This window comes from Lonchura striata, chromosome 2 (genome assembly GCF_050655825.1).
Source record: "Lonchura striata isolate lonStrDom1 chromosome 2, ASM5065582v1, whole genome shotgun sequence".
NCBI classification, from domain to species: Eukaryota; Metazoa; Chordata; class Aves; order Passeriformes; family Estrildidae; genus Lonchura; species Lonchura striata.
The window spans coordinates 67,252,964-67,271,382 of record NC_140704.1 but is presented as its reverse complement, the minus strand read 5'-3'; the positions used below and the strand labels follow the sequence as shown (position 1 = coordinate 67,271,382).

General features: G+C 46.9%; 1 protein-coding gene and 1 long non-coding RNA gene across 43 annotated transcripts in view; one reads left to right on the top strand and one right to left on the bottom strand.

Moving 5' to 3' along the window:
• The window catches only part of ATXN1 (ataxin 1), a 367,337-nt gene that overhangs the window by 10,516 nt on the left and 338,402 nt on the right, over positions 1 to 18,419 (bottom strand). For all 42 annotated transcript variants that reach the window (XM_085573523.1, XM_077785675.2, XM_085573522.1 and 39 more), the window contains one exon: positions 5,365 to 7,405. In XM_085573523.1, the coding sequence (XP_085429649.1) occupies positions 5,365 to 7,245 (1,881 nt within the window). In that variant the 5' untranslated portion in view covers positions 7,246 to 7,405. The remainder of the gene's footprint in view (positions 1 to 5,364; positions 7,406 to 18,419) is intronic.
• LOC146768285 (uncharacterized) lies at positions 9,404 to 16,961 on the top strand. Its single transcript, XR_014953343.1, has 2 exons — positions 9,404 to 9,593; positions 10,152 to 16,961. It is a non-coding gene; the product is annotated as an uncharacterized LOC146768285 (long non-coding RNA).

Genomic DNA, 18,419 nt, shown 5'->3' with positions numbered 1-18,419 from the left:
TCAAGAAGTGTAAAATACTACATCAATTTTCGTCATCTTAAACCTTTTTCAACCAGAACTATTTGCCAACAGTCAAACTACACACACTGCAACAGTGGAAATTGATCTGACTCAAGCCCTGGTTTAAGCTCAAACTATGGAGAAAGTGGGGTGAGGTAACCATGAAAGCCCCATCCCTTTATGTCACTGGATAGAAACACTCCAGATTCAGGGTTTGCAGAAATATTTGGCCAGAGCTTGAGATCCTATTCCATACATACGCATCTCAGTTTAACTGGAGTCTAATCAGAAGTGCTGAGTATCTAGCATCTCCCATGGACTTACATGGAAACTGCTTTCTGCACAAGAACTGCAGGCTGTCTCCAGGCATGGATCATCTGGTGGACACAGCTTTCTCCTTTATATTGCTTTTTCTCACCTCTTTTTTTCTTCCTGCTTGCCTGTTGCATTCTTTTCCCCTTTCCTTTTCTACTTTTCCATCCTTGTCAAAAGATATTTGTATCTGTGGGAATCATATTTGGTTGTGTGCATCATCCTCACCAACACAAACACAAGTTCGTCTTAATGTCAACCCACTTCCACCACACATTATGCTTTTTTTTTTTTTAAATGTAGTATCCCAAACACTTGCCTGAAGGGTTGATCACTGAAACAGTTACCAGAATTAGTGGTGGTGATCATGAACAACACCACAGATGATGGAATGCTAGAATCCTCACAATCTGGTCACACTGTGCATGTACCACTTTTGATTTGAAATGGGCTCCCTCATGGATTATCAAGCCCTGTTTTATCTGTCTGCTTCTGGATTCAGCTAAGGAAGGATTGGAGGCAACCATCCTCTAAAAACAAGTTAAAGACCTTTGAAGTGTGAAAGTTCAGTTAAAACACCCCCATAAATTTTTTTCTGCTCACTGCATTAAAACACAAACCCCCTTATTTTAAAAGCTTTCCCCCGACACCCTAGTATTTTGCCACAATTATTATAGGAGAGAAGGAAATTTGGAACTTTCCTACCTGCTAGTAAGAGGATAAAGTAAGAAAGAAACATGTTGGTTCTTCTCAAAGCATACTGAGGCTCTATTGCAAGCTACATTTATATTTATATTTGTTAACTGACTACTGAAAGCAGCCAAAACTCTTCAGTGCAGCCACTGAAAACTGAAATTTTCTATAATTTTTTCTATAACTTTGTAATTTTCATTTCTCAGCCAAACTCAATAGGCAAGACAGACTTTAGACAGCTTAAGAAATCCCAGCTGGAGCTGGAATACAGATACTAGGGGCTGGAAGATCTAATGCCCAGGAAACTTTGGTCTTGGGCCTCACTGCTGCAAACAAAATAACAAGCACGAAAGCAAAAGGTTCCTAATGAAAGTGGTTCACGTGAAGAATATTATAATAAATGTAAATATACATTTTCCAATTAAGTGTTTTTCTCCATAATGTTATTAAAATGTGATGAAACTAGGAGTGGCAGGTTGGAAACAAAGAGAAGGAAGCAGTTCTGGAAACAATGTGCAATTAAGCAGCAGAGCTCTCCACTGAAGGCCTTGCTTTGGGTGCTGAAAGGCTCCTCGGGCCCAAAAAACAACTGGGTGGATTCACAGAAGAGAAGCTCTCCTTCTCACAGAGAGAAGCCTCTGCAGTGCCATGCACACAACCTCCCCTATTCAGAAACTTCAGGACTTGTAATGTTCCCCCTGCACTCCAAAGCCTTCACAAGAGGGGATTTCCTGTAAGGGATTTCTGGGGCTGTAGGCAGCACCTTGTGCCACAGAACTACTCTCCAGAACATGTTCTGACTGGGCACCCCCCCGGGGCTTCATCTACCCAATTCAGTCCACCGTTACTATAGCAAAGGCCGGCAGGGCTGGAACTGCCCTCTGCAGCCACGCAATCCCGTAATTTCTCATGAGAAGCCGCCTCTCGTCCAGCAGAGCACAGGCTGCCGCCTTTATCACATGAGCTGTGTCATCTGCTGCACTCCCAGAACTCAGTAACATGAGGGCAGACCACAGCCACCCATCACTGGAGACAAAAGGACTTACTGTCCTGTGACCAGGGGACACAGAGATCACATGAGGGGAAGGCTGGGAGAGATCTCCATCTGCAGCACTGAACTGAGTCAGCATCTCTTTCTGTGTCTATTACGGTGTCCAAGATAATGAAAGAGGAGCTCAAAGAAAAAGTAACCATTTGTGTGTGCATTGAAAGATGTAAGAGAAAACTGAACTAGATGATGGTCTAAAATCATATGCACTAAACTAAACTAGTTAGGGCTACTAACTGCATGCTCTAATGGGACTTTCCAATCTCTAGTGCTTATGATTCCAGTTTTGTATTGTTGTTTGGGGTTCTTTTTAAAGAAAATTAAGAACTGTATGCTCATGTTTTCCATTTAATCTATACTTTAGAAATTATTAGAAACTGAAGTGTAGCATTTCAGAGAACTTGTTTTGTATAGCCTGTGTGCTTTGACCTTAACATCAAGAGAGGTGAATTGCTGGCTTCTGTGTTCTCCTGGCAGCAAAAGGATGGACAGGTAATAATGATGAAATTCCTATTACAAAAATAATATGAGGAATTCCAAAAACATGTAGATCCATGGGTCTATATGAATGCACCTTGAATGCAGAGCAGTAGCAGCTGGACTTTGGGTTCTAGCTCTGTTGATACTAACTTGACTTGTTAATCCAGAGCCGGATGCTGTGAAATGGAAACCTAGCATCCTTCCAGGGGTAAAGACAGTTAGTTCAATTATTTCAGTTACTGAGGCCTTCAGGTGTGTTGTTTTTCCTCTAGGTTTCCATACCTGGAAGAGGGATGGATTTTCCAGGTGACTGGAGGACTGGAAAAGGAGGAAAGATGATCCCTTTCTGCCTAAGTGCTGTGTTGGGGAGGGGCAGCTGTGGGCTTGCAGTGACACAACACAAGAGCAGCTGCCCGGTGCCTCCCTGTTTACATTACAGTGGTATATGCTCAGCTGAAAATAACCTCCTACCTCTGTCCCTCAACTGGTGAGAAAATTAGCTACTGTCTGCACAGAGCTTGAAAATACAGATTCATCAATATTATAATGACTTCCCAGAGATCCCTGGGAGGAGTAAGTGAGTCAAAGCTAATGATAACAACACTATTTTTGTATGGCACTTACTCTTTACAAGTAACCCTCCCTTGGTAATACCTCTCGAAAAGCTCCCTCCTTGCAGAAGCACGTATGCAAGTGAAACTCAGCTGTAATGCAGTACTTTGTGGAGCTGCACTACACATGCAGTTCTATCCTCCTGCAATCCAGAGTCAAGAGCTCTATTTCAGCACAGCAGCACCACAGTGCCAGTGCTCAGAGGAGCTCAACCAAGTACTGCTCTTTCAGTGAGAAGACTAAGCTTCTTCACACAGGCAATTTTCTCAGGAGTAATGACTGCTGCACACCTGCAAATAAGGCTGAGTACTTCCAGAGTGTCACGGCAGGCTAAGGGTGAGGTCATAGAGCATTTCTACATGCTTGAAGTCTCTATCTCTCTCTCTCTCATTCTCCCCACTCCCCAAGGCAAAGGAAAACCAGCAGTTGTCCCTGCTATGCAGGGACACAGCTGATCTGGGAAGAGACCCAAGTCCTGAAATCTGCAGGAAACCTAAATTAAACCCCCGTTTCTAATCATATCTCTACGTGACTCGCCCTCCATTCTGGAAGCATCCCCGGTGGGAAACACAGCTGGAGAGTATTTCGGCTGTGATGATGTCAGCCTGCTCCCGATAGGCTTCTCTGTAAGGTGACACTTTGCTGGGTGAGACCTGTGTGCCAGGCTCTGGATTTGCACAGCCTCGGACTCGCTCCCTGTCTGCCAGAGGATGGCACTCCACCCCCTGCAAAAGAACAGCTCTTCCCAGGACCGCAGTCCATTGCCTGCCTTGATAGGGCTGTGACCAAGACATGACACAAACACTACCTGCTCGTTCGTACCCCTTCTGTGCAGACACTGATGGCCTGGCTGCAGGCAGAGAAATGCAAGCAAGATGAAAATTGCAGAGTGAGGTTGCTAGTTTTGAAATCTCATTATTCAAGGCACCATGGCAAATTACAGTAACTGGTCCTGATCCAAGGACAGTTCCTCTAACCATGATGCCTGAGATGTGCCAAAATACAGTAAAGCAGAGGGGAAAAATATCAAGTCTCTATACAGAAAGCACTAGAGGCTTGACTTCAATCAGCTGTGCAGATGCAGGCACATACATGAACAAACCCACACAGGGAACCTGCCTGTTTGCCTTGAGAAGGAGGACATGCCACACGCAGTGATTCACCATGTACATACACTTGGGGAAGGACAGGCCACAGGCTGCTGAGACTGTAAGAAGCTTTCTATGTGATCTGCTCCTCGGTACCATCACTGTTTGCTTTTCTCCTCTAAATCTGAGGTGTGTTACTACCTGTGTCCAGTCTCCTTCTCTCTCATCCTGCTTCTCCAGCGCTGAGGCTGCAGCATCAGATGTGCAGATGGCAGAGTTCACAGCACTCACACCAAAACAAAAAGATTTGCAACAGGATTATCTAAACTAAGTACCTCTAGGAAGCCAAATGCTACACTGTACATCTGAACTTTTCAGCATCAACCAACAGAATCTAAATTGCTCAGAAAATGGACAGCATCAGGATAACACTTTCAAATCAATATGCACTTGTTCTCAACTTAAAGACACCTCTGGAAAGTTACAGGTTTTCTTCCTGCTTTGCAAACAGAGAAACAAAGGTCAGAAGTACAGCCTGCCCAGACACCTAGATGGTTTTACCTTCCAAATTGCACTTGACCACAGAGTTTACATGAGACATGCAATGTTATAACCACCTTCAAGCAAAGCCTCAGAAAAACTCTGTAGTGCATTTCAGTAACTTATATGGATGAGAACCATTCCCAGGCAGCTCCAAGTTTTTAATCCATGGAAATTCAATGCCTTGTGCCCTTCTTGTCTCTTTAGCACAGGTTTTGATCTGATTCTATCATGACCTTTCTGGTGTGAATGGTAAAAATCACCTATCAAAATGAAAAATGTAACCTTTCATACTCCTTACATTATCTGGTATTTTAATCAAAATCCACAAAAATCACTTAAGTCTTCCTGTGAGTTCTCCAGCTATAAAAGAGACCCATTTGATATCCAAGAGTCTACATTTATTACCAGTGCGACCTGATAGCTTCCCCAGCAGAGTGAGTGAGATGATTTTTGGCCTGCAGTTTGAATCACAGATGGATGAAGAACCAAGCCTGAGTGGATGCAAAGCAAGCGAGATGTGATGTGGCCTGGGGGGCCGGAGCATGCATCACAGTCCAACCTCCCCAGCCCATCATGCGTTGCCATTACCTGTGCTCGATGCTCCCCCACTGCAAACTGTATGACGGCGATGCCTGGGCTATGGCTGTCTTCGATCCTCTCCACAGTGCTGGAGTCTATTTTCAGGTCGTTGCTAATTTCTGCGCTCTGTATGAAGTCTTCTGTTTTCAAGTCCTCTACTTTCTTCAGCTCCCCGTTGGCCAGCTGGATGATCGACCCCTTCATGAAGTAAGGGGGCAGCGTGGGGGGCGCAGCGGCAGGGGAGGCAATGGACTGCACCACGGGCAGGTGGATCTGCGCCTGCACCATGGTGGCCTGGTAGGCAGGCTGGGTGGTGAGGGGCTCTGCGCTGAAGTTCTCGCTCTTGGGGACAGCGGTGGTGACAAACGTGTGAGGCACTGCTGCAAACTGAGGAGACGACGTGACAATCGCAGGCGTGACTCCCGACGGCTCGACGTCCGCGCTGCCGACCGGTATCAGCAGGGACTGGGTGCCCGGGATCACCAGGTGCTGCGGCAGGCTGCTGGGGTAGCCGATGGCTTGCTGCTGGCCGCTCAGGTAGCCGATCACCGGCGGCTGGGTCCCGGTGTAGAAAGCTGTCGCCGGCAGTCCCACAGGGAGTTGCTCGGAGGCGCTGTGGGTGGTCTGAATGACGGTGTGAGGGGACAGCGTGGCCACTGCCTTCACACCCTCATGGCCCAGAGCCTGCTGTGGAGACAAGGCGTAGGACCGGTGGGTTGGCTTTCCTAAGTGCAAACTTCCCTTGTCGTTGAGGGCTGAAGGAGAGGTCTCACGGTTGGCGGCCTGCTGCACCTCCATGTCTGCTGTGGGCGTGCTGCTGTTGGGGACCACCATGACAGAGGCTCGGACACCTGAGGAATCCCGCACGCCATACTCGGCGGGGCTCGAATGGACCACCACGTGCCTGGTCTCATAATGATGGGGAGTTGGTTTATTGCCTGCTTTGACTAGACCCATGTCGGCAGAAGGCGAAATGCCGTACCTCCGGCTCTTCTCTATCTCGCCATTCAGTACCTCCTTGGCCTGCATCGCCTGCAGCCGGCTGCTCTCGGGTTTCTTGGGGGGATCCCTGGTGACAAAGTGGCCCCCCGAGTCAGTGTACTGCACCACCACTTGGGAGGAAGGGCCAAGGGTGAGGGTGTGCGGGATCACTGTCTGATGTGGGTGCAGGGGGACTGGGATGGCTGGAGGAGAGACATTTCTGACAGTGCTCTGGGAAGAGCTGGAAATGTGGACGTACTGGTTCTGCTGGGTGGGTGGAGGAGACCCAGCAGCGATCAGTCCAGGCGTCCTAACCAGGTGCGGCTCAACTTTGTGCCCCTGCTGGCTCAAGCCGCTCATGCTTGCCAGCAAAGTGGAATAAGCCTCCAGCTGGGAGCGCTGGGATGGAGTGGTTGCAACGGCTGTGGCCGCTGCCACGGCGCCGGTCGCAGAATTGGCTGTTGGGGAAATCAGCTGTGAGGGGATGAATCCGGTGTACGATCCACTGTACTGGGGCCCGACGAACTGGAAGGTGTGCTGCAGGTGAGTGTACTGCACGGGGGAAACGGGGGTCCCTGACTGGGAGAGGGCGGGCGAGTACACCGTGGGAAGAGTGGTAGAGGCTGGAACGGACCTGGGCGCACTCGGCGGGGAATAGTCCATCCCTGCAGACAGTGACTTGTGCAAACCCTGCTGCAAGCCTGCCTCCACCGAGGAGGTGCCCCCGGGCCGGTGCCGGCCCCCCAGGCAGCCCTGGCCACTGGGTGTGCTGGGGAGCCATGCCAGGTTATCTGCACGGTGGTTCTCGTTTGGCAGGACCGGCTTCACCTCCGAAGGCAGGCTGGTGGCAGGGATTTCTCGCTTCTTAGGTGGCAGGCATTCATTGCTCCGCTCTTGGTTGGATTTCATCTTTCGCCGTCCCCCCTCCACTGTGCTTGCTTCACTGTCTGGCTGGCTCTGATTTCAGTCTGATAAACGGAAAGTCACATTTGATTTCTGCAGGGGATCCAGTGACTTCATGAGGAATCATCTCCCTGTGAGCACGATCCTCCGGCAGCTCCTCTGGATTCTGCAACGAAAGGGTGGGCAAGGGAGTCATATTGTCAGCAATGATAAATGAAAAAAAAAATAAGCAGATACCCCAAATCAGCAAACAGGGAAAAGACCTCTAGGAAAAAAAATGGTAAGGCATTGCCACTCTCATGTTGAGGAGCAGTTGACAGCTAGCTATGCTGTAAACAGCAGAAAAATCCTGGGCTTGTCTGCTAACGCATCAGGAAAACATTAACACAATTAGGCATATCAAAAACAACCTGGCCATAACTTGGCACATTTAGCAGCAGTAATTTATTTCCCAAGGCCCATTCTCCTTCCTCTACAAAAACTCTTCATATCTCTGCGATGCTGCTTTGTTCTTCCAGCGTCTTCTTCCCCTGCAAGGACGACACTGCCTTCACCCTAACATGCCCTAAAAAACCATGGGAGCACAGCAGGGAGCCCTGAGGAACAGGCACACACAAAATATTCTTAGTAACAAGTCACTGTGAATGGTGCAAAGAGAAGGTGGTGTGTCACTCCTAAACCCCTGAAACCCAGAGACACCGGCAGGGTGACTTCACATGACACCGTGCAGGGCTGTGAAGACAGCAGCTGCCTCCTGTCCCCACTCCACACCACAGCTCATTACAGGGACACATGTGCTTCATCTTCCAGTCTGGCAATGAACCTCAGCCATGCGAGCTATTTAAAGCAGCAGCCCAGAGCCAGGGATGGATCTGAGCCAGATTTTTGATGTCTGGTGGGGTTTTTTTGACCCAGTGCTTTGAACTCCCTCTGCTACTGATGCCTCACATTCAGGTGTCCAGGCAAGACTCTGCTGGGAGGAACTCCCTGCCACATGCAGGTAAGCCAGAGCCAGGTGCTGGCACCACATCCATCTCTGGCAGGATACAACCCCACTCTTCCATAGCCACTGCTGCATCAGAGAGACTGTTGGTACCACACTCATGGCCATGGCCGCAGGTCCGTGAGTTTGACTCAGGGGTCCTTAGCCTTGGGGACACCTGCCCGGAACCGCTCGGAAAAGTGTGTTTGAGTTTCCTGATCCAAATAATGAGCCCCCACCACTGTAAAAACTCCAGTTTCATACTGGATTTTGCTGTTGATGCTCTCTGTATCACCCATTTTATCCAAAGGCAACAAAGTCTTCCTAACTTTTCTATTACCTGCTAAAGAAAGTATTGTAACTGTAATGTATTTTACATTTACTCTCTTCCTGAAACTTTGCCTTGCCTAATCAACCTTCATGAAGAGTGAAACTTTTCCTCAGCCACTGTCCAGCCACCACCTGTCATCTGCATTTCTGGCTGTTTTGAAAGTTGCTCAAGAATGGGTGATGAGAAGCTGCATACCTCGCATGAGTGGCAGCTCAACAAGAAAAGCATGCATTACATTTAAGAAGAATAGAGAAAGAATTGAGAGTGGATGTGAAAGAAGATGGAAATAGGATATAGCGCACTTTAAAGGGAATGCTGAGCAGCAGTAATGATACTTATCTTATGGCAAGTAATATTCCTTTGGGGGATTTCTTTCCCTGCTGCCTCACTTCTAATGAACAATAAGCCTGATGTTTATATGTGTATGAAGTACTTTGAAGACACACTAGACTCAGATTAAACCTATCTTTAAAAGCACTCTTTACGTTTATGGTCCTCCAAGCTGCTGTAAGCCTGCAGGAAAAGTCCAAACCTCCTAATGGTTTGATACAATCAGTCTTAAGTTAATTACTCCATTCTTTAAATATTGATAAACAGTAATGAAACACCAACACTAGAGCTGGGGGAGGGAGGTAAAGCACTGTTTCACAGCAGATTCCCTGGCTTTGAGAAGATAGGGAGGATGAAAGAACTCAGGGCAGCTTCAGATGTGCAAGGGCCGGTGACACCCAGGGTGCAGCAGCCCAGGCACTATCCTGACCTGCCCTGGTCTGTCAGCGCCATCACCTCGGCACCGTGACTGCGGCGACGAGGGCAGCCAGGAGACAGGGCCCCTGCTAGATCAGCATGGGCCTTCCCCTCCTCCTAACAGTTGCTCAGCGTGTCTTGGCAACAGCTAAAATTATTATATTACACATGACTTACAGATTTTTCTTTTTAAGCTCGACTAAAAATAAAACTGCCGAGCTCACATTTGCGCAGTCATCCTTGGTTAACTTTAGCTCTCTGTAGCCTTCTGCCCCAGGCAGTCGGCTTGGGTAGGTAAGTCAGCAGATCCTGGCCCAGGCAGCTGCCCGGGGGGACATCCTCAGCATGGGGTGCTTATCCTGCTCCCCTTGACACAGGGAGCTTGTGCTGGGCTTGGACCATTCTCCAATCTCTTCTGGAACATGAGCTGCAAATCCAGAATTTAAATACACTCCCACTGGGAAAAGCTGGGAGCAGAGGCAGAAGGCTGGCTTCTCTGCCTGCAACAGAGCAGGGAGCTTGTACATGGGACTGAATAGGGACAGGCTCTTTTGCTGTGATGGGTAACCAGGCTCCCCAAAACCAGTGGTTCCAAAGGTTGAAGGCATCTGGGTTCAGTTTCTCTGCATTGAAAGTAATACTACAAAGCTCTATGAAATAGGGTGAAGTTTCATTATGCAGGAGCTGAAACAAAGATTTTATTCCCCTAAATAGCATTGAACCACTGAGGTTTGGGTTGCCTCCAATGTCAAAGCTAACATCCTTCAAAAATACCAAGTACTAACTCTTTTGGGTTGTGTTTTTTTTTTTTTTTTTTTTTTTTTTTTTTTTTTTTTGGTGTAAATCTTTCAGATGGCTGACTTCATCTTTACCAGCAGCAAAAGGACTGTCCAAAATCTCCTGGAGAACACAGGAGGAATGAATAAATTTAATGGAGACAAGGGATGAGACAGCCATAGAGCAGTGAATACTGCCCCACTTTTCAAAGCCCAGGCACTTCACAGTGAGACTTTCAGCTCTTAACAGACATAGGACTGGATTTGCAAAAAATGGAAATATGCAGCATAAAACAGCCTACTTCTACATCAAGAACTAAAAGTAAAACAGTAACTTTTCAGCATTATTCAAATTCCAGCAACAGCGAAGACTGATTTTACTTGGGAAGCCATGAAAGGGAGACAACCCAAACAAGAGTGTCTCAAAGGCAAGAGGTACAAGATCTGGTTAAACAGTTTTTTGCTGGCTCTCCTAGAAAGATGAGTGCCTGCCTTCTGTGGTGTGCTGCAAGGGTTTGTTATTTGCATGCTTTTTTTGTCTTTTTTTTTTTTTTTTTTTTTTGATTCATTACATTTGTCCAGATCTGGAGCTTTCCTTTAACTTTGGAGCTGTCAATCATAACTTGTAAATATGCAAACGAGCAGGAAACACCAGGTGATTTTTTTGCTCCTGTGTGTGTCACAAGTGCGTGCGTGCATGCAGGCATGTGTAATTATGGCTGGGAAGGTAAAAGGGACAAAGAGATCAGGGAGAGCAGCTGGACTTTGGTATCTCTGGCAGTGAGTACACATGGAACATTGCTAAACTGTCTGGACAGCCAGTGTCCACTGGCTTTCTGCCCACACTCAAATTCCTGGAAAGGCTTAAGGCAGAAAAATAATCACTTGGAGGAGTCACCATCTGGGCTTGCTCTGGTCCCAGAGGGATTGCTCACTGGAGCTTGAGATGTGCATTTTCATGCAAAACTCCAGCGCCTCTTTGCAAGGCACTTTGAATCTCACTATGTTTCCCAAAACAACATTTTTCTACTTATTTTGTCTAATACATTTAAAACACAGAGAGAGGATATTGGGTTATAGCTTCAGATGCTGACCTCCTTTATTTATCTGTAGTTTACCGCAGCAAAGGTTAAACCAGCAGAGCAAGCATCCAAACACAACGACATGCTGTATCCCACCACCCAGGACTGAGCCTTGGGGTGCAGAGAAGTTGGGGCCAGAACCACAAAACACAGCAGCACTTGGCTATGCAAACGGTGGGACATTCACTGCTTTGAGAAATCAAGCACTTTCTCTGTCCCATGGTGCAGCTACCATTCTTTCTTGTGTCTCTAAACCTCCTTCAAAAATCCGGTCCCCCATCCTCCTCTGGTCCCTGACCTTTCTGCAGTTGCCAGCAAGCTCACATCATCATGTGCCGGCAGAAGGAAGGACTGGTGCAAGCAGCAAACACTCAAGGGGGGGCAGTCGTCAGCTTCCAACTTCAGGGATATTCAATTAAACCAGTCACTTATTGTCAAAAGGCTCCTGTGATCGCAAATCCTAAAAACACACAGAGTACTATGACTTTTCAACTTCCACTTTCCAGCTCCAGATACGACCAGCAAACTCTCACATTTACCCGTGCGCTAGATAAGCTGTGTCTCTCCTCCCACAGACACTGTTGCCCTGCCTGGCACGTAGATGCTAATGCACCACTCGCGGAGTCGAGCCTGGTACGCGGCTCTTCACGCCTGGGGTGTTACCGGGCAGATGCAGCAGCGCAGCCCGATGCTCCCGCCTCAAATCACCCGCCCATCCTATCGCGAGTGAGTAATTTCGGCAGCGCTGGAAATGAGTGAGAAGGGGAGGCACTTCGGCCCACCTCTCCCCTCCCCTTCAAGAAGGCTGGCATCCTGCAGGATCAGATTCGGAGAGACGAAAAGACAGACACACTGCAGAGGGCTCCACAGCTGCGTTCTGCCTCTCAGATCCGTATGCCAGCTTTCTCCCCCCGCTCTACAGCCCGCCCGCTGCCAGCTACATATTCATGGTTGTAACTGCTACAGATTCCATTAGCCCTGCCATGTGCAGCTCAGCGCAGGCCAACAATAGCTATAGGAGTTTATTGTCCAACGCGACCAATTTCACAGCTCCCTGGCAGAATTCCCCGGAGTGCCAAGTGCAGAGATCCATTAATAAGGAACATGAAAACCTCTAATAAAATCTGAAATTCTCCTCCTAAAATGAAAGGATTCCTGATCAACACCACATCTGCAAGACAAATTGTCCAGTGCAGTGTTAGTTCTTATTATACTTCTGGGAATCTGCCACAGCAGATTGCTACAGGTTTCAGCACAGTGAGCAGTGATTCTGCACATCCTTCCTCTCCCCAGAAAAGCAAGTGATATAAGCAAAGCTCAGTGAGCACATCACCAGAGATGAGATGCCCAGAGTCTCAACATTACCATGAATTTAATGGAGGTATGTAGGTACCAGAATTGAGAGAGGAAGGTTTAGGAAGAAAAAACAATGTAAGACATATTCCCAAAAGGATGGACAGATGATGGGAGTCCCAAGACAGCCATTCATGAGCACAGGTGATACAAACTGATTATTAGAAAGCTACTCCACTGGTTAACTGTCTGTTTCTGCTACTTACCCTGAATTCTGAGGATAAAGAGAAATGTGCATATCCTAAGCAGGGCACATGCCTCCTATTCTTCTCTGCTTAGTTAATAACACATTGTTATTATGCCTGGTAGTGCTGGTGAACTGCACAGGAACATGGTGCTAAAATTATCTTTGGTTTTAGTTAAGCTAACTGTGAATTGAGAGTTTGAATTAACTTTCAGAAGTTTGTGGGTTTCTGTCATCAGATCATCTGGGTGTCATCATCACTTCATTCTGCAACAGGAAAGATGATGCCCTTATTTTCAGCATCTGTAGAAGTCACTCTATGCTCTGGGTGTGCAGTAGACCTTTCTGTCCTTTCTGTGCACACACAGAATGGTGCAGCTACACCTAAGCCTTGCAGGACTGTGAGTACTACAGGTGATTTAAAAAGATTCACAGCTGCCTACATCCTTTGTTTATACAGAAAAAAGCTTTTAGCAAAGGTCATCCCTCCTCTTCCAGCATGCTTTGCAGAGAGGTGGTACCAGAGCACACAGTACAAGATGCCAGGCAGGCTGGAAGCAAGGAAGCATTCCCTCCAAGAGCCACAAGCTGACCCCATCTCAGGGCTGACACTGGAGAGCTGTGTTGGACATCCTGCCACCCTTCCAGCCCACCCCATGGCAGGACCCTCACTCCCCGACACTGAAAACCCCCCTTGCAGTGCCATACCTGGGCTCTTAGATGTCAGGAGTCAGGCCTGGCTTTTTGCCTCTGGAACATACAATACTGGTTCACAAATAAAAGACTTTTGAAAATTATAAAGGTGAAGGATATTATTATTATTATTATTATTATTACTTCTTTTAACTTGCCCCTCTGCTGTGTGAGGCCTTTCAGGCTTAAGGTTCTCTAGCTTTTCCCTGCAGCCCACAAGATCAGAAACTCATTGTTTGGCTAAAAGTGGAATTTCCCTCTTCATCATTTGACACCAGGAAACAGTTTTGTGAAATAGCATCAGATATCCACAGGTAAAAATACAGTGCTGATTACAGGGAGGTTTTTCTGAGGGTGAAATGCTGGACTCCAGAGTCTTCTGCTTCTATGGGGGAAAGGAAGGGGTCTAAATGCTAAGTGAGGGTCTGAGCCCAGAGCAAAGCCATTTGAGTGTGCACAGCTTGATGCACAGCTCTCTCAGCTGCACAGCAGAAAGTGCACCTCAGCTGACTCTACGAGAAGCAGCTCCATCTGCAGCTACAAAGGAAAGTTCTGGGGCTGCTCAGGCTTGGGGTCTCAGTTCAGGCTGACTGCCAGCTGCATAGTCCCACGTGGCTGGAGCTCACTCCAGCAGCTTGGTGATTTACCACCATGCCACATTGAAGCCTTTACAGTCTGACAGAGGCCTGTCAAACCCCTCCAAACCGTTCTGCTCCCCAAGACTCAGAGTCAGCTGTGCAAGGACATGAGGCCCACCAACCCAAGATGCTCAGGAAGTCAGCATTCTGCTACACACGTTCCCAGACTCTACGCTGGCAGCACAGAAGCCATGCAGCACACACACGTAAGTTAAAGTGCTCTCTCAACCCCACCCACACCAGGACAGAAAGGGGGATCCCAGCTATGCCACTCCACAAGTGGCCAGCGCAGCATCCAACCTTTTATCTCCTGCTTTGCAGCAACTGACATCTGACAGTGCTCAGTGACACCTTTTACTCTCACTCCCATCCCCTAGAGGCGCTTCTGCAGATTAAATGAGTGAATAGAGTTCATTTATAAACAAGTCTAATACAGAAATTACTTTGTTGATGTTTTTCATTTTTCTAAAATGTGCCTACAGTGTGGCTACAATGGGAGCTGCCTACACAATTTTCCATTGAAAATTTCACATGAGCGACTATAAACGTAGCAACACCCACTCGCCACTCATTTTAACTTGTGACAGAAACTGTCATGCCTGTATGAACACATTTGTACTGCAGATATGTCACACAGGTCTCCTTCCATGTGTCTGAAAATGCTTGCTAACATTCTCTCCATCTTCTGCAAAACAAATTAAGAGAGACGCCTGGCTTCGCTGCCAGAAGACTTGAATAAGACCCCCGTGAAAAATTACAGAAACCGGGGGCGTTTCACCCCTTTGAAGATCCAGCCAGAAACACCAGCAAGCAGCAGCCAACTCGGAGCAGCCATTTCACAGATAAGCACAGGCGCTCACGGGGAGGAGTTTGCCTTTAAGCCTGGCTGGTAAGGGGACAGTGTGAGAGCACGGCTTTTGGGGAAGATTTGGAAAGGTCATCTGCATGCTCAGTGCCTTTCCTTGGAAGTCTTCCCTGCAGACTACTTCTCTGGTAGATTCCACATGCCAGCAAATTAGACTATAATTAGTCCATCTGTAAAGTGTGAAACATGAACTGACGTTAAAATTCCCCTTGAAATGGATTCCAACACCTTGCCTTCTCCCAGACTTCATTCAGCAAAGCTTTAACTTGAAGGCATTTTGCACCAGCCCTTGCTCACTGCCTCAGCACACACTTGGTGCCCTCCCAAATCAGGATGATTGACCATCACAATGACAAAACAGAAAAGCCAGCAGCTCATGCTGGTCTCGAGGCACACAGCACATACCTCCAGTGCTGCAGACAGAGATTGAGTTAAACATCTCCCTCAGGCAACTTTTTTTTCCTCTAACTCTTAATTTTTTTTCTTCATTCCAGTCAGCTACATTTGGGTGTGGCCTGCAGCACCACCCACTCATCCTGCACAGACCCTCATGCTGACCATCTCAGCACAGGCAGTGCCATAGGGGTCAGTGCATGTAGGGAAAGACACGAGCAAGAAAAAAAAACCAGATCAACTCTTCTGCATCTTCTCCCTCTCTGGAACGCCTCCCCAGGCCTTGCAGCCCACAAAACCAAGTGACTAGCTACTCTCTCTGACTCAGTGAGTAGGGAACCTCCCTCCTGCTTAATGGGGAGCAAGCAGATAAAATGGGCACTGAGCCCACATCCATCACCAGTGTCACTTGACTGAGGCCAGCATGGCGAGGCTTTGATTGCCCCAACTGTTCTGATTAGGCAACACAGAAAACAATCAAAAGAAAATGAAATAATGCAGGATTATACAAACATAGCAGGTTCCACAGCCACAGGCTTCAGTTGCAATTAAAAAACCCACCCGTTCCAACTAAGAATGCAAATCATCATCGTTGCTCTCAAGCAGGGAATGTTGACAAATGAAGGCGGTGTGCTAACAGGCAGTGCCAGTACTCTTAATTTAAGTATGTGAGAAACAAAGGTATGTACCATCCGGGGCTGCCAGAAAGAACCTGCCTTAAACAACAATCAAAAAGAACTCTGAGGATTTTAAAATTGCTTTTTTTAAACAAAAAAACAGATACAAGAAAACCTTTTGCTCTGTTTTTCCCAGCCAAGTGAAGAAAGAACAAGAAAACAAACAAACAAACAAAAAAAAAAACACAGCTCCCATCAAGGTTATTTATATACAAATTTTGAACTCAGGAGCTAAAAACATTCCTGCATACAACCTGTGGGTCCAGTGAATCACAGCTTGGAAACCTGAATGGATCTTTTGTAAAAGTCACTGAGCCACGAACATGCTTTCTCACCGCTGCGATCACTTCTGTGAAAGCACCTTACCCATCTGCCCCTGGAAATCCACGGCACAAGACAAGTGGCTCCCGACACCAGTGAAATGGACAAGAGGATGACTAGCTACCTGCAGCTGCCTTCAGCCGGAGAGTCGAGTAATTACTGCAGCCCTCTCCTGTGGCTCATATGGAGCGCAGCATGGAGCTATAAAGCGTTATGCAAGTCTAATGTGCTGCCAGATCTCTTCGAGCAGGCAGCAGCCAAGTCACTCCCTCCCACCATTGGCTCAGCTTCATTAACTTAATCAGGTATTCATTCATTCATTCACTCACTCATTCAAAAAAAAAAAAAAAAAAAATTACTCTAAAGCTGGCAAATAGCCAGTGCCATGCATGCATGGAGCATGCTCACATCAGCCACTGGGGCTGGAAGAGGAAGGCTAATCTAACATTTCTGAAGCTCTGAACAGGGCTTTAGCTTTGCACGCAGCCCAGGCACAAACACATCTTTGCTACGGCCTCCCCAAGAGCACGAAGGGCCTGGGAGCTGTGCTGAGGTCAGATGCTGGCACTGGAGACCGTGGAATCGAGAGCAGCCCTGTAAGGCAGTGGAGCCAGCAGGAAGATGAGTAGAGAACTTCCCCAGAGAAATGACTAATTAAGAAATTTGACTATTTAGGGGGGGGGGGGGAAGGAATTGTGGCAGGATTGACACAACTCATTTTGCTGCAAGGTTGCTCCCACCATTTCTTCTGCACTTACAACATAAGTTGCACAGCTTAATCCAGATAGAAGGGACCAAAGCAGAACAGAAATAGGGTTAAAAAAAAAAAAAAACAACCAAAAAAACAACAGAAAAAAGAAGGGAAGCATCACTCAGTTAATGGTAAAAGCAATTGGTAATGGAAGTCTGTTTGACCCCTGTATTTATAAATGTAAGACTTCCTACAGGCATACAGCATTCAAGCATTGAATACAGCCCCCTTCTGTGTACAGTTTTTGCACTTATTTTTCTTACTCTTTGCATGTAAGTCTTCAAAGAATGTGATTACTTCCCTCTAGCCGTCATCAGAATGACTTTCACTGCATTTTTTTCTGGCACACTACAAGAAAGCTGCTTCATAACTATTCCAAAAAGCAGGCCTTGAGAGTCAGCTCTGACTTTACTGTGAAGAACTTCATGCAAGGAGCCAGGCTGGACACTCAGGAAAGAGGAAAGGTGTTACATTTCCCTCAGCGGAAGCTGAGCAACAGCATGGAAGCAGTCAGCATCTCTCCCCCCTTACCTCATTCTGCCCTGTGTGAAAAAAATACCAGATGGCAGATTACTTTGAGCAAGTCCATAAAAGTAACTTGGAAATATAAAGCACTTTGGAATTTTTCAAAAGAGTGTTTATGGTTCTATAACATTAACAATATATCCTGGTGCAAATCTTCAGCCACAGACCTGGCTGACGTGGCTCAAGAGCATCTACACTCCCCACCTTCCCCCAGTGATGCAAATCAGATGGTATAACCCTCCATGTGCTGTAGGAACTTCAAGTGCCTCTTCTATAAATAGCCTAAAAGTCACTATTTCTCTTCAGATTAAAAAAAAACCAAACAAACCTGACATTTTCTATGGCCACCATCACAAACCATGATACAAATTGCAAATTATGCAAAGACTTTCAAAAATGGTTATTAATGTAAGGCAAACACTTAGCTAAAGGTCTGCAGTTCAGATGCACTTAGCAAAAGCATTTAAAAGACCCCAAACCAAAACCTCTTACTCTGACCCTGACTCCACTCCTGACCATAGCACAGAAGCCCATGGTTAAATCAAGGATTAACTCAAGAGCTTCCTGAAGCTCTCTGTAGGTGGGTGGTGCTGAAGAGCACCCAAGCAGACCAGCAAACACACAGCTGTTGACACATCCAAGGGCTACAAGTGATATTTACACATTGCAGCTCATCAGTGAGGAGGTATGGCTGAATATCACTTCTTTGCTACTTGACAGCACCATGGATTTGCTGACTATAAGAAAAAAACTACTCAGCATGCCTTTTACTGCATTAATAGAATTAAATAAGAGAAAGAGATGCAAAGGTGTTTGAAGGCAACCTCCTTCTTAGTGCTTGGACTCCTGCACTCCAGTGTGT